The sequence below is a fragment of the Nicotiana tomentosiformis genome, chromosome 3, assembly GCF_000390325.3.
Source record: "Nicotiana tomentosiformis chromosome 3, ASM39032v3, whole genome shotgun sequence".
Taxonomy (NCBI): domain Eukaryota; kingdom Viridiplantae; phylum Streptophyta; class Magnoliopsida; order Solanales; family Solanaceae; genus Nicotiana; species Nicotiana tomentosiformis.
The window spans coordinates 126,069,882-126,085,351 of record NC_090814.1 but is presented as its reverse complement, the minus strand read 5'-3'; the positions used below and the strand labels follow the sequence as shown (position 1 = coordinate 126,085,351).

Sequence of the window (15,470 nt, the reverse complement as noted above, 5' to 3'; positions counted from 1 at the left end):
ATATATATATATATATATATATATACGAGATTCAAAAAATCTAAGCAAAAATAGACCTTTTTCCAATGTGTGTGGTTGAAATTCATTGAAAATATATAGATGAGTCAATATACAAAATTTGAAGAAGATTGGAGGTGGTTTGGACTGATTTGGTATCAAAATTCGTAGTTAAAATCGAATTCAAAAAATTATTTTGCGACACATGTATCAAACATGTATCATGCATGTATCGCACACACACGTATATATGAATATACATATAATCCATATTTGATACAAATATGATACATATGTGATACACATATAATTCTTTTTCATGTTCATCTTCTACTTCGAATTTTCAATTCAAACAACCTCAAAACTCTATCAAATCATCCCAAAACTGAGTTGCAAGCATCTTAAGATGTACCCAATCTATTCTAATAACACCCATTCAAAAGAAAATAAAAAATTGACGTTTTTTTTTTGCTACAAAAAGCTAATTTGCTAATGTTGGTAACATTTGTCTAATATTAGTAATATTTTGTGAATTGGCCAATTTTTGTTATAAGCTACTTATAAATGGACAGTTTTCTATTACCTTTCCTCTCTTCCCCTCTAGTAAGGCGCCAATTAACTAATCAATTTGTCAAATTAGGATCAAGTGAGATCTTAAACATTTTCATATTTCCCTAAAAGGTGTCCTGTAAATAAGCTTTTCATCATATTCAAAGTTTCCCTCCATTGCGTTTCAATTTTTAAACGATCCCTTTATAAATGGGCCTCAAGACTGGGCTTTACGCCACAAGTCCTTTTTTCTTGAAAGAGAGCCCATTATTTAAAAACACCAAAATCCTTTCGTCTGCTCTGTCATTACTACTAAATTCTACTTTCAATCAAACTGGAAGTCGAAGTCATCGCTCAAGAGTTGTGGTGCCACGTCATCATCAGTATTCTTCAATGGCATCCAACTCTAGACGAGTTGGACTGATTTACGATGATCGAATGTGTAAGCATTTTGATCCAGACGATCAGTATCATCCCGAGAACCCGAACCGTATTCGTTCCATTTGGAAAAAGTTAGAATCTTCTGGAATTAATCAGAGGTAATAATATGCTCATTTCCCTTTTTGTTCTGTTTAATGTGTATATTGACTGATAATTGTGTTTTTTTTGTTTTTGGTTCAGATGTATTGTTATGAATGGGAAGGAGGCAGAAGATAAAGATATAGCTTTGGTTCATACAAAAGCTCATATTGACTTGATTAGGAATATAAGTTCAAAGAAAATTGGTTTAAAAAGAAATAAGATTGCTGCCAAGTTTAATTCCATATATTTCAACGAAGGCTCTTCAGAAGCTGCTTATCTTTCTGCTGGTTCTGTCATACAGGTAAAGTTACCTTTTTTTTTTGGTAATACATCAGAAATTGTTATTTGCTCTTTTTCTTATTGAGTAATATTTCGTTTGGTGTGAAAGTTACAAACTTTTCCTAATAAAGAACAGTGGCAGAGCCAGAAACTCTCAGAAGAATGTAAAAATGCCACATTTAGTATTTTTGAACCACTTTTGGCAGAAAGCTCTTCTTTTTTAATATATATTTCAAAGGGATTAAATGTATGCAAAAAATTAGTTTGCGCTTCTGCGGCAGTGTAATTTCGAATGAAGGCCACTGATTAAGCACCTGCTGTTAGATGCTCTTTGGACAATGTAATACGGAATTTTTGGGCAATTCTTATACGGGCTTTAATGTGATGATCAATTGCTGGTAGTCCTCTAATTTTCTTGATTCTTTTGCTGCTTCTATGACACTATTATAAGGCTTTAATCATGTGTGTATGAATAACATAGGTTGCTGAGAAAGTTGCTGAAGGAGAACTAGACTCTGCCTTTGCCGTTGTTAGGCCTCCTGGACATCATGCTGAAGAAAATGAACCAATGGGATTTTGTTTGTACAACAATGTTGCTATAGCAACACGTTATCTCTTGGATGAAAGAGTAAGAGTTTGTTTCAGTTCATCAAACATAAGGTGGATTCAAAACTTTGAACAGTTTTCTGAATCAACTCAAAGATTTTATATGTAGTACGGTTAATTTCCTTGCAGCCTGATTTGGGGATTAAGAAAATTTTGATTGTTGATTGGGATGTCCATCATGGAAATGGCACTCAAAAGATGTTCTGGGATGACCCTCGAATCCTCTTTTTTTCTGTGCATAGGTACGCATGTGAAATCTCCTAATTGCTACTCATATTTGTTTATCCATTCAAATGTGGCACTCTAGATAGAAAAAATCTAGAGCTTCGAGAAAAGATTTTTGACTCAAACTTCACCCTTCTATATTCTCTCCTTTCGAATCCTTGTGTAGTCTTTATGGTATTTCTCTAGCGCTTGAAGGCTTCGGGATGTAAATAAAGATGATTATATAACAAAAGCTGAATTTAGTCTCTTAAGGTGTATATTATGTACCATTGCTGGTCTTAATTAGTCCCTCTCTTTTTTTCTCTCTAAAAAAAAAAAATTTAGGCACGATTTTGGAAGTTTTTATCCTGGTGGTGAAGATGGGTCACATGTCATGACTGGTGAAGGGCCAGGTGCAGGATATAATATAAATGTTCCTTGGGAGAATGGCCGCTGTGGTGATGCAGACTATCTTGCTGTGTGGGATCATGTCTTGATTCCTGTTGCCAAAGAATTTGGTCCTGACATCATCCTGATCTCTGCAGGATTTGATGCAGGTTAGCTAGAGCATGATTTTATTCTCCGTGGGTCTTCTCATCATTTTTCTCTCAGTTTTGATTTTCGTTTCTTAAGGCTTTTACAACATTTTACGGTATTTATTTGCTACCAATTTGTTGATTCTTTATTATGCTTGTGTCACGACCTAAAACTACGTGACCGGCACTCGGCATACTACCCAACCCGAGTGGACCAACCCGTACAAGAATACTCATCTATATGCCTAATAGATGCATGCGGAAGCCTTTTAGAAAACACAATTATTTTAAATAATTAAGACCATACATGAAACATAATCTTTAAATCCACCATTTTCAATAATTGAAAATACATAAAAATGTCAATATTTCTTTCATGCATGCAATATGAATAATTCTCAATTATAATCCAAAGTTATGACAATTGTCTATGGAATCTCTATGACACGAGGATAGAATAAATACTTGGGACAAACCCCAACCAGAAGAAAGTAAGATCGATACGACAGCTACCACGAAATAGAAATGGTGCCTCACTATATACCTTGGAAAGAGAGTCATCCTAGCCTCATCCGCCCATCACATGCCACATGTCATCCTGAAAACATGTAAAGAAAGCGAGACCCTGGAGAGGGGCTCCTGAGGGCTGAGTACGCCACCATGGTACTCATTAAGTGTCATAGACTCTCTCTAACTCGAGTTCCTGGGACAAGGCTTTATAAAACATATGCAACCAACACTTTATATAAAGCGATAAACCCTTACACCAGTTCATACTTTATTATTTTAAATAAAAAGACTAGTAAAATGTAAAACATGATACAAACTTTTTAAATACTTATATCAACCGATGATTCTAATAAAATCATGCAAAACCATTTCAGCTTTATTAAGTCATTGAAATCACTTTCGGCTCCTTAGGCCTATACATAAGAAAATCATCTTTTATCTTTCACCGAGAGTACTATACCATCACCGACACAAGAAGGTCAACTAGGTTATGTACCTAGCGGCAAGTATCATATACCCTACTTGCTCAGGTCGTCTCATCGCAGTGTCGTACGAATCAACTCAATCATGTTAGTAATAGCACAAATAACATCCTCTCAAGGAGGATGCTCTGCCGTAGTCCATATCACAAAGTGGTCATCTACGCCTACACCGGCACATGTAGTTTCACGAAAACAAACACGATATATTCAAAGCCAATCTTGGTGAATACAAGTAACTCCCAAAACATTTGATACTCCAAAAATAATTCATAGCCAAGAAGCCTCAAAGTATCTATTTTATCAAATCATGACGTTTATAGTCAATCCAAATTGTTTGAACAAATCAAATGAATATCTTTTCTCATTTTATATGAAGCAATAAAAAAAAATGAGATTTCAATCCTTAAAGGTTTAACAAGTGCTACTTCGAAATATAAAGATTTTAGAAATATTACATTTCTCATTTTATAAAACAAAGGTAACAATAGAACTCAAATATTTAATCTCTTTTATCATCAACATAAGTTTTAAATAAAACTTATAACGTTTGCCTGAAGTGTCATTTGCAACAAGTTTTTGAAAATAAGATTTTGAAAACAACATGGCACCACTTCATATGCAACACGACTCAAAAACACATGGCGACATCCTTTCTCGCTGGTCCCCACGAGTACGGATACATATTTACGAACAATCTCATGTACCAAGTCAAGACATGTTTAGAGAAAATTCCTCAAGCAGAGTAAGTTTTAATCAACTTACCTCAAGTCGCTTTCCAAATCTTACCCAAAAGCTCAACGACGTCAACAATTCAGAATCTACATTTATGAGCTCACATATATCAATAACGCGTCGCAACAATACAAACCAAATCAACTAAGTGTCTAACACTTGGTCCAATTTCAAGTTTCACAAAAATCCTTATCTCACCATTTAAAGGTTAATCCTTGGGTTTTAACTCTAATTCATCCACTAAACGTGTTATGGAATCTAGTCGTTCCATTAGAAGCTCAAAATGACATCATTCAAACAAACCCAACACTATTCATCTTCTCTACCTACAAACTTGTTAATTCAAGACTAGCTTTCTAAGATTTCATGAATAGATGCTTAAATATAAATCTTTCTTCATAAATATACTCTACTAAGTCCATGGACTATAACGTATAAAAATGAAGTGGAGGGATTACCTCTTTGTCAAACCCTAAAATTTCAAAACTTGTGTTCTTGAAATGCTCTTGAGAAATTCTTCAAAATCTATGAATTCCATGTAGTTGGAGTACTAGGAGATGAAATTAAAGGACCAAATTTAACAAAGAGGGTATTAAGTTCTCACCTTAAAGACTTGAACCAAAATAAATAAAATGCTCTCACCCGAAATGCCTATTAAAGGCTCCAGTCGAAGCACGTTGCAGGGGACGCGCCGCATGATCACCGCGCGCGTCCCTGCTTTTTCAGTCATATTTTGGGACGCCGACTTTGGCGTTTTCAACTGAGTTCACTGCCTCACTTTTGCATACCTGAAGGCTTTTGCCTAATTTCCTTTGTTTGGCCAACCAATCATTCCCTGTTTCCAATCCCATTCCACTCCTTTATAATTTCAGCATTATTCCTTCTTGAATCTTTTGTGAAGTTGTCCCCCAATTCATGTACAAGATATTGCATTCAGTTCTCCATATAAAATATCATTTGTCTCTAGTGACAAATTATAATTCAAAGCTTTAGCATCTCTTCTAGCCAACCATCACGTTACTTTTTATTTTAATTTCCTTAAGTTTCTATATAGCTTCAACACTTATCCCATTGTATAAAAATCATATCCAAGTGTTCCCATGAATATTAGTCCAAACACTCACTTCTTTGTAACTTAATATTTTTCTAGTGAGTTTGATGACTTATTAGTTCCCATTAATCCAATACTCAACCATCAATAAAATAATTATCCCTGAGCATTCTAATAAGTTGTTCCATTCATGTAATCTTGCATAACTCGGGTTTAGTTAAATTGTATTCTCAAACTTAAAATTAACCCGAATTAATTATAAAATTTCAAGGGGCTTTACAGCTTGCATGCATGATACAGTGCTTGCTTCAATTTTCTTTTTCACTTTTAAAAAATTATTTTTCTTTTACGTGATTTGTAGTTTCATGTTTTATATTAAACATGACTTGGACTTCCCTTTATATAACGTAAACTTCATTTTCCTTGCCCTATGAGATTAATCAACTCCACTTTTTAGTGATAATTCATTTTTTGAATTAGTTAGTGCTGCAAGTATAATCACTGGTGTCCTTAAAAACTGTCCATACTAAACTTGATAGCTCAAAATCTTCTTGACTTTGTTATTTAATATTGGTTTCTCAAAGACAGATGATTCTTATGTTTAGCTTTGGGATAAAGATAGGATAATGCCTGAATGTGTCTGGTTCATAATGCCTTGTCCTTGTAACTGGAATGATTGATGTTTTGCATACAATATGCCTTTCAAATACTATCGAGTATTGAACATTAGGATCTTAGGAACATGTGCTTACTGGGAAAAAGTGGCGTGATTACTGCTATTTGTATTTCCAGACAAGCCCTTTTTCGTTTTTATTTCAATATTTAACCCTTTTTCATTTGTATTAAATGATTATTCTAGCGATATTGATGCAGAAACCTGTCTTGTACATCTGTTAAGATATCCCATTTCGTTTTGCATAAATTTTGGAGATTGGTTTCCCATACACGTGTTAGTTTGTGAATCTTCAATAGATTTCTTGTCAAGACCTTTTTTCATTGGTTATTGTGGCTGAAATGGAAATAGCTTCCGTGACACGAGACACAGTAAAATTCCCTAACAAACAGTTTAAATTACTTTTTAATCTTGCTCACATGTTACATGTATTTGTTGAACTTCTATTCAGATTGGCATCATAGTCTTAACAGTTTTAATGTTTTGATATGAATAGCTATTGGTGATCCTCTTGGTGGATGTCGTGTTAGTCCATATGGATATTCTGTGATGTTGCACAAGGTGAGCTCTAAGTAACTGTCGCAAGTAGTCTTTGATTTCTTGTTAATGATATTCTTACTTTTCTTCCATTTATGTCTTTCCTCCTGCATTTATCCAATGGCATGTGAATATATGCTTGTTTTTTCCTTTTCTTGTGATTTGTTTCTATAAAGTACATATTTAGAAATTATACTTACCTTTTTAATTTGCATATTTTAGTTGTTGGAGTTTGCCGGAGGCAAGATTGTAATGGCACTTGAAGGTGGATATAATCTGGAGTCTATAGCAAATTCTGTCCAAGCTTGTATTGAAGTGTTACTACAGCAAAAACCGATTGCTGGATCTTCCGAGGCATATCCATTTGAATCCACATGGCGAGTGATACAGGCTGTAAGGATGTTTCTGCCCTAGCCCATTCCCCTGCCTCCTCCCTTTTTTTTTCTTTTTATCTATTTCATATTCATAAAGCATCTTGCAGACTGATTTTTGTGTCAGTTAGCCAAATTGCCTGCACATTAGGAGTAACATTTTGGCCTTACGGTTTAAGGCTTGTGTACTCAGTTTTTCCTTGTACACCATAAATGCGTTCAGGTACGTGACAAGTTGAGTGCATTTTGGCAACCACTTGCAGAGAGATTAACGGAGAAAACAACTAGTATGACAACTCCTTACATTCAGGTCAGATTTCTTTTTCTTATTTTAGTATCATCAATAGCCTTCTCTTGAACAATTTCTCCTACACAAGTTGTTGGAGCCTGTGTTTAGAAGGTGGAAGACACAATGACAGCAGGCATATATTTAGGCATGAAGTATGTGCTTTTTTGCTTTATTTGTTATCATTATAAAAATAAGAACAACTTTAAAAAAATCAAAAATAGTTAAAATGAAAAACAAGAGATAGAAGAGATGGAGAAAATATTGTGATGCATTGAGTAATCTGCTGTTGAGTTTAGAATATTTTAGCACGTTAGAAATTGTCTGCCATGGGATGTAGACTTTGCTTAAACCTCCACATACTGTAGCTTCAAGGTTCATAGGAGGCACCTGGTCTCATAAATGTTCTATTACCGACAGAGTGAGATGAAAACTATCAATTAGAATGAAATCATGATAGGTGTGCCTTGAGCAGAGCCCTCCATTAATGGAACTTGAATTGCTGATATCAGTTGGAATTATTGAACTCCTTTGTTGTGATAACATAATGTCATTTTGGCAATCATAGTAGTAAAAGACCCTCTTTGCCAAGTTCTACTTTTGGTTGCCATGTCCGTGGATGGCAAGTCCAGGGGATCATTTTGGTACCATGATTCCTAAGTTCATTGCTTGGTGTGAACTAACCGATAAGTAGTTCAGTTACTAGAGTTAGTGCTGGCAAGGAATTCTGCAGACTTAAAGGTATGAGGTCACACATACTAACCAATGGATGCCTTGTGTGCGAGTGACAGTTAGATATTGACATTTTGGATGGATTATCAAGCTTTATTATGCTTCCCGAAATAAATGAGCTTTTCATCCATACAAAAAAATCACAATGTATCACCATGAAATCCTCCGGAAAACTTATGCTTTTGTTGCTCCTTGTACCTTTAATATCATTTCAGATTCTTCTCATTGATGCAGTAAACTTGTTTCTGCATCAACTTTAGTAAATTTTCTTACTTTATTTCAGGTCGTTAGCTCTGATTCTGAAGATGAGTACGATACCACTCCTCATACGGTATCACAAGAACTCGAGAAGGATATTGAGAATATCATACAACCATTTTCAGACCTGAAAGTTAATGATGGTACAGTCGTAACAAGTTTAATATTATGTTTACCTCGCGAGAAGTTGTTCTTTTATTTATGAAGATGACTTTTCATGATCTTTGCGTTTACATAGGTCAAGCATGCACAATTTCTCACACTTGGAGGGCAGAGCTTTCGAAGATTGATATATGGTATGCCACATTTGGGTCAAATATGTATCAATCAAGGTTCCTTTGCTATATTGCAGGAGGACAGGTATAGCTATCATGCATTCTCTGAACTGCTTATCTTCTTTATAAATCTTCTGCATCATGGAGTAGTAACCCGTGACACACAATAAACAGCTTATTTTTGGTTTCTTCTGAACTTCCACCTCATCTTCCTTCCCCAAATTTCAGAATGATCTTTAAACTTACCTCATGCAAAATCCGAATACATGTATTCTACAGTAGCAAGCAAAAATGCAAAAGTTCTTCTAATGTTTGAGAAATTTCTGAATAAATTATCAAATATGTTTCTACAAAAAAAAACAGCTACCTAGTGCATTTAGAACTGATGATACAAAAACATTTCTTACTAGGATTAATAATGTAGAAAGTTTGCCAAGTATATTACCAATTTGAAATGGTTTGCAGCTTGCACAGTCGGTTGTAATTATTTCACAAAACCATAATGATTCTCAGTTAGTCAGGCATCTTAAGATAAGAAACTAGTCTAATGTTAACCTGAGAGTGATGCTGGAGAAAGCCTAAATAGTATTGAGCTTTCAGCTCGACACGACATTCTTTTTTGCATTTCATGACAACAAAATGACTTCAGGTGGAAGGCATGCAAAAGCCATGTATTGGTTCGTTGGATAAACGCAAGCCAAAGGAGATCATATGGAAAACTTTTCCCCATCGTCTGTTCTTTGCCCGCGAGCGTACAGCTACATGGGGTCCGGGTGGGGTTGCTTTTCTTCACCCTGAAAGCAACAGTGACGAAAAAGCTTATATGTGCCTATATAGGATAACGTATGTGATTCCTTCCTTTATCTGCAATGATTTCTCCTTTAGTGATAATTAGGAGTTCGCCATTTTGTTGGCATTTTTTAATAAAAAGACCTTTGTCGGCTCTTGGTGATTTAGAACTATAACTTAATATTTCTTTTTTCTTTATTACAGGCTTGAGCAATTTAATGATGTTTTACTTCAAGAGAATGTTTCGAACTTTGACATGAACTCCCCTTTGTTTGACATGACTGACTTACAATCTATTGAAAACAGCAAATGTGTTTCAGCAGAGGCTGTCAAGGTGTGTTATTATCTCTGTATTATTCTCATGAGTTATTCTTTAGATGCAATCTGTGTAATTGTAATGAAGCGCAAAAGAGTTGGTTCAAACGCATGGAATACCTACAGTAAGTTCAATCTTTTGTGCTAGCTTGGGCCTTTAAGATATTCAAGCATTAGATTGTCTATTATTCCTACACCCCCATATTAATGGCTCAAATAGTTAGCATCTAATGGTTCAAAACTGTAAGATTCAGATTGGCTTAAAAACATGGTAGCATAAATATAACTGTATATTTTCTGCTAATTAGTTCAGTAATAACCATTTCTAGGATGTGTTTGCTAATGCAGTTAGGTATTGGGATAGAACAATTACTACTCCTGTGTGATGGATGGAAAATTTTATGTTGACAGTGAAGGATAAGAAGTATAAAGGAGGAACATTGTGGTAGGTTGACGGCTAGCTAAAATAGTTAAGAGTATTGATGAATCCTCTCCTGGTAGGTTTGCGTCATTGTAATGAATTCGTGAGGATGTGCTCTCCTGGGTATCTGTTACACATGTACTAACAAGTTAACCATGTAGGGATAAGGGTGAGATTTAGTGAACCCTGAATTTGCGGAACAAATTATTTACTATTGAAATGAAATGAACCAATAGAGCAGAAAAAGGACTCATTTTGTCACCCCCAGCTGATTTAGGATTGAGAGGTAGTTGATTGATTGATAGCAAAAGATGAATTGCGTCAAAAAGAATGTAAAAATCTTGGGGCTACACTATGGTTATCCGTTCATGCATCAAACATAACAAAGCTTAGTAGCAGGACAGAATATTTTTTCTTCCATCCAAATCTAAGCAATCAAATATGGCCTCATTGGATTAGCTTATATTTTGCTTTGGCATACAATTCTGTTTCTTCGTCTCACTAGAATTCCCGAGCGAACAACTACATGGGTAACCTGTGAGTCAACTACTTGGGTAACCTGTGAGTCAGTGAGGAATATTTACTAATCTTTTGGGCACTCATTTATCTCTTACCTAATTATATTGAAGCTGATTTTTCATCAAAATGTAGTCTTTCCAACTCTAGCCTATGTTGTCAGCTGCTACAGAATATGCCAATATTGTCAACTTTTCAACTCTACCCTATGTTGTCAACTTATCATGAAAAATTCCTATCCTGGAGACCTTTTTTCAGTTTGAGAAATTAGTTAAGATGCTCTTCGAGTAGTCTTATTCCTACCCCCTGCCCCAGACATCTGGTCTTTGCTTGACATAACTCTGAGCTAGATGGTTTTTCTCATGGTATGATGTTGCTTGACTCTCATGTAGAATGGCTGGTACCATAATGTTCTTTACCTTGGGAAGGAGAATGGTCTTCCTATTTTGACAATGACGTAAGCATGCTGCCTTTTATTTTGTATGCTCTTTTTAAAAAAAAATGTATATTGTGAAATTGAATCTCATCCAGCACCTTTCTGCTTCTCTATCAGATGCCGACTCTCAGATATTGATAACTTCAAATCAGGTAACGTACTTACGTGCAAACCATCTAAAGAATATGCCAATAATCTGATTAGAGGGTTGGTAGAAGGAAAGCAGCTCTCGGAAGAGGAAGCCACCACTTACATACAAGAAGCAGCTAGCAGAGCATTGTGAGTTGTGACTACGTTTTCCTTCTTGTTTCTTTAGCTGCTAGATAATTATGTGACTATGCCTCACAACATATGCTCCGGAACTGTTATTGTACCATTATTTTTTGATGAAGCAACTGCTATCATTTTTTTCAGTCCAGGTGTATATAACTTATAACATCTGACATAGATGTTTGCCTGTATATAAATGAGTGTAGGATTGACAGTTTTTTGCCTATGTAAATTGTTCTCTACGACCCTCTACTTTCTTGCTCGTTACAGTGTTTTGGCTTAGTGTTGTAAAGTACAAACTTATGAATGATTATTTGGTCACGTCCATTGATGTTGCTAGTCAGAAGCAGATGGCGATATTTGTGGTTTATAAACTTTGCAAATGCAGGTGGTAAACACGGCCGTGATTGGTATTCTATTATGGAATAGTTGTACTGATATCTTTTCGTTCTCGAGTCATTAAAGGTTGAAATTGGCCATCGTTTAGGCAATAGAGATTGAACTAAAGCCCTTCTCAAAAACTTCTACAATGCCAGCAGTTAAATCAACTTTAAAAGCTGATCGAGTTAAATTATCAATTTTATGCAGTCGTCCAAATCAAGCGTTTTGAGCAATCAGTTGAATTACTAAAGTTTCGCTTGTCATTCAGTTGAGTTACTAAAGTTCACTTCTGTCAATCAGTTGAGTTACTAAAGTTTCGGTTCTTGTAGTAATTCTAGTTTGTTTCTCTTATGACTCAGTGACGAAGTTTATTTTTTTCCCATTTTTGACAATACCAGAAGCTTCACCTTGGTAAAAGCCCTGTACCATGTTACTGTGTGTAGTTATAGTTATCCCTTGTCACTTGTGTCATTCTTTCATCAACGTGAAAAAAAAACATAGTCAACCTAAGTGTTAGCTATATAAGCTTCGGTTTCAGTAAAACTTGAGTGCTTCATTATTTGGTCACACCAGTTTTCCACGTTTAGATGCACAGATTAAGAAACCGTGTTCATCTTGCAACAAACATCATGTAGTCATCTATTATCAAAAAGCTTTGATTTTTAGCTCATTTCGAATTGACTATGGTATAAATGATGATGTTAAATCGTATATAAACCACAAAGAATAAGAATAGCGAACAAATAATGAGCCTCCAAACTCCCAGCAATCAGCTTGAATTGTAGACAACGAGATTCTCTAATATCACCGAGACTTTAGTTTGGCATGCCCTGTCGCTCCTAGATGCTTATGTAATTGATTCCTATGATGGGAGAAGCAGATAATTAGATATGGGAAACAAGTGGAAATATAACCTTATTGATCAACACAAAGATTCATGACTGAGACTGCAGCATCACAAACCTTGTATCAAATTCCTCCCCACATGTCTCGCACGAGTTGCTAGAAAATTTCGATGTTCCCTGAATTCATATGAAACTGTGTTACAATACATAATGTCAAAGCTTGGTCACATCATAAGAAAACTAAAAGAAGGTTTTTGGTCCTTTTAAAGATTCACTTGAAACCCGAAGAGTAGGTAACTGTAGAAGAGAAGTTGAAAATTCTCAAGATAGTCAAAGAGGGGGGTGGGTGAGGGGGGATAGGAAAAAGAGATTGACGTCAAACAAAACAGAATTATCATTCGAACAGATTAACATTTGAGTACCTTCTGTTTCCTTCCTTTGGTTGCATCTTTTGATTTGGTATTCTTCTCCTTCTTTGCGGTAGTTTTCTTGTCCATACCTTGGCTTGAAACTTTTTCGCTATTTCGCGAAAGGTCACTTCCTTTGTGATCATTAGCAGTTTCTGCTGGAGACTCTGATGACGGCTCCTGGAAAGCTGAGCTCTCATTATAAGCACTATCTAACTCAGTATTAACACCAACTTTAGTCGCATAAGATCTAACATCTCCTCCTCCACCTTCTTCGTCTTCTTCTTCTTGTGGTCTCCTGTTTCTTTGTCTCCGGCCACCCCTATTTCTCCTAGTACTTCTAAGATTATTATATTCCATGAAGTCCATTTCCTCGTTACTGGTTTCACCCTTTACATTCTTTGCTGAGATTTGACGACTGCCAGCTGGACCTGCATTCTTCCTACTTTTGCGGCCAGATACCATAGCTTCAAGTACACTTGCTTCATCATCATCTAATCCAAGTTCATCGGCTACTACCTTTGAATCACTGCCACTTCGATAATTTAACCCATCATCTAATCCCTGTGATGTGGTCTCATCTTCATTGCTGCTTTGAACCTCATCATCCTCACGTTCATCTTCTTGAATTCGCGTACTACCTTCAAATTGCTCTGCTAACTCATCCACCCCATCATCCGCAGATAAATCAGATGTTCTATCACCATCAGCTACCTTTTGCTCCTCACTTACCCCATCCTCCACCAACCCTTCGTATTCACAATCTTCATCATCAAAAGCTTCTCTCAAAGCTGCCACCTTCTCCTTATGCTTCTTGGACTGCTCGTGATTTTTCCACTGTTTCTCGCTCTTAAACTTCTTCGAACACACCACACAGTACAATTCATTCTCATCTGCCTTCTTTTTTCCATCCTCATCCCATTCCTCCTCGATTTCTTCATTTTCCAACTCCTCCGCCTTTGCCCAATCAGGCTCCACGTATTTCTTTGCTTTCTCAACCTTCTCTCTCTCTAACTCCTCCTTTCTCTCCCGTTCCTTTTCCCTCTTCCTCTCCATCTCCTCATTCCTCTTCATCTGCATGTCAATCACCCTCTTATCTCTCTTTTTCACAAACTCTGCCAATCCTCTAACAGTCTCATTGTATTCCCTTCGTGCCTTTTTCCTCAGCTTCTTGTTCTCCTCCTCCATCACCCTCCTTGACTTTCTATTGGGTCCCGCCATCACGTCATACTGATCTACCCAACAAAAATCCATCACAGTAACAAATCCTAACCAATAGTTATAGAATGCTGTCACCTGCATCACAACGAAACTCAATAGTTACTAATACAGTAATACATACTGCATTTTACAACAGGATGCCCATAAAAAGATTAATAAGGGAATCAAATTTCAATTCAAGCTACTTCTTTGGATTATTAATGGGACAAGAAAGTTGATTTTTTTTTATGATAGGTGGTGTCTAGGCCAGCTCTCTGACTATTCAACTATTTAATCAGGTACTTGGTACATAGTTACCGGCTCATTCTGCCCACCAAGTCTTAGACGGATGGGAAAAAAGTTATATTTTCCACTCTGTAGAAATTGTATTCCTAATCGGTAGGAAAAATAAAAAAGAAGATTTTGCCATTGAAACTAAAACTGCAGCAAAAACCGACAGAATGTGATCAAATAGTAGCAAAAAACATGCATTGGGAAATGAATATAACGAAGTTCTCCTATATGAATATCCAAAATTTCTATACATGCTCGAGAAATAAATATTGTACAAAAAGAAGGTGTTGAATTACATGCCTGAGCATAAGGACTGTCCAAATTTCCCATGAGAGGAGCTTCTTTGGGAAAACCTATACCTAACGTCCTCGCGAAATTCAAATCGTTTTGGTAGATTTTCTCGAAGAGATCACCATAGACTTTGTAAAAGCCCTTGCCTTTATCGGAGTAACCAGAATAAACTGAATTGGAAAAGAAGGAGAATAAGTCGGGGACAGAACCAGAATTAGACGAATTGGTTGGACCGGAATTGGACGAGAAGAGTATCTGAGAGCGGTGCGAGTCGTACCAAGCGCGCTCCCGCGCGTCGGACAGGACTTCGTAGGCGTTGACGAGCTCCTGAAAGGCAGCTGTGGCTTCGGATTCCGGCACGCCGGATTTAACTAGCTTGTCAGGGTGGCGTTGCAGAGCGAGCCGCCTGTAGGCGGACCGGATCTCGTCGGGGGTGCAGTCACGGTTCACGCCTAGGACCTCGTAGAGGCATCTTTTCTCCGACGACGCCATTATCGACGGGAAAGAATGGTTTTCTTTTTCTTTCTTTCTTCCCGTTTGCTGAGCGCCTGAACGGTGCTTTTATTAGGGTTTTGTCAATAGGGGGAAAGGGAGGTTGGATGCTCTGCGGGTTGTTTGGACTCCAACTACACTCGCACATTTCTATAACAAAATGTTTGTAAAGTTTTTTTTCTATAATTTACAGTAGTATTTTTTAAGTTATAT

General features: G+C 36.5%; 2 protein-coding genes across 2 annotated transcripts; one reads left to right on the top strand and one right to left on the bottom strand.

Moving 5' to 3' along the window:
- Nucleotides 1-842: 842 nt before the first annotated feature.
- LOC104091404 (histone deacetylase 5) lies at nucleotides 843-11,599 on the top strand. The gene is made up of 14 exons (XM_009596731.4): nucleotides 843-1,085; nucleotides 1,168-1,369; nucleotides 1,829-1,975; nucleotides 2,083-2,195; nucleotides 2,503-2,714; nucleotides 6,638-6,702; nucleotides 6,901-7,071; nucleotides 7,273-7,359; nucleotides 8,351-8,468; nucleotides 8,564-8,685; nucleotides 9,250-9,443; nucleotides 9,594-9,723; nucleotides 11,034-11,098; nucleotides 11,195-11,599. The coding sequence occupies exons 1-14, from the start codon at nucleotides 940-942 to the stop codon at nucleotides 11,358-11,360; spliced, it is 1,938 nt and encodes a 645-aa protein (XP_009595026.3). The 5' UTR covers nucleotides 843-939; the 3' UTR covers nucleotides 11,361-11,599.
- Nucleotides 11,600-12,343: 744 nt separating this feature from the next.
- LOC104091405 (DNAJ protein JJJ1 homolog) lies at nucleotides 12,344-15,411 on the bottom strand. The gene is made up of 4 exons (XM_009596732.4): nucleotides 14,775-15,411; nucleotides 12,996-14,276; nucleotides 12,692-12,750; nucleotides 12,344-12,590 (listed from the first exon to the last, which is right to left on the bottom strand). The coding sequence occupies exons 1-4, from the start codon at nucleotides 15,255-15,257 to the stop codon at nucleotides 12,533-12,535; spliced, it is 1,881 nt and encodes a 626-aa protein (XP_009595027.1). The 5' UTR covers nucleotides 15,258-15,411; the 3' UTR covers nucleotides 12,344-12,532.
- Nucleotides 15,412-15,470: the final 59 nt, after the last annotated feature.

What these genes read in the sequence shown, in the direction of transcription:
- LOC104091404 (XM_009596731.4), top strand. Translation starts at nt 940, where the DNA reads ATGGCATCCAACTCTAGACGAGTTGGACTGATTTACGATGATCGAATG. An exon ending in CTCTGCAGGATTTGATGCAG is followed by an intron (nt 2,715 to 6,637) that starts GTTAGCTAGAGC and finishes TGATATGAATAG; the next exon opens with CTATTGGTGATCCTCTTGGT. An exon ending in CATGGCGAGTGATACAGGCT is followed by an intron (nt 7,072 to 7,272) that starts GTAAGGATGTTT and finishes AAATGCGTTCAG; the next exon opens with GTACGTGACAAGTTGAGTGC.
- LOC104091405 (XM_009596732.4), bottom strand. Translation starts at nt 15,257, where the DNA reads ATGGCGTCGTCGGAGAAAAGATGCCTCTACGAGGTCCTAGGCGTGAAC. An exon ending in TGGACAGTCCTTATGCTCAG is followed by an intron (nt 14,277 to 14,774) that starts GCATGTAATTCA and finishes GTTGTGATGCAG; the next exon opens with GTGACAGCATTCTATAACTA. An exon ending in CCAAAGGAAGGAAACAGAAG is followed by an intron (nt 12,751 to 12,995) that starts GTACTCAAATGT and finishes ATATGAATTCAG; the next exon opens with GGAACATCGAAATTTTCTAG.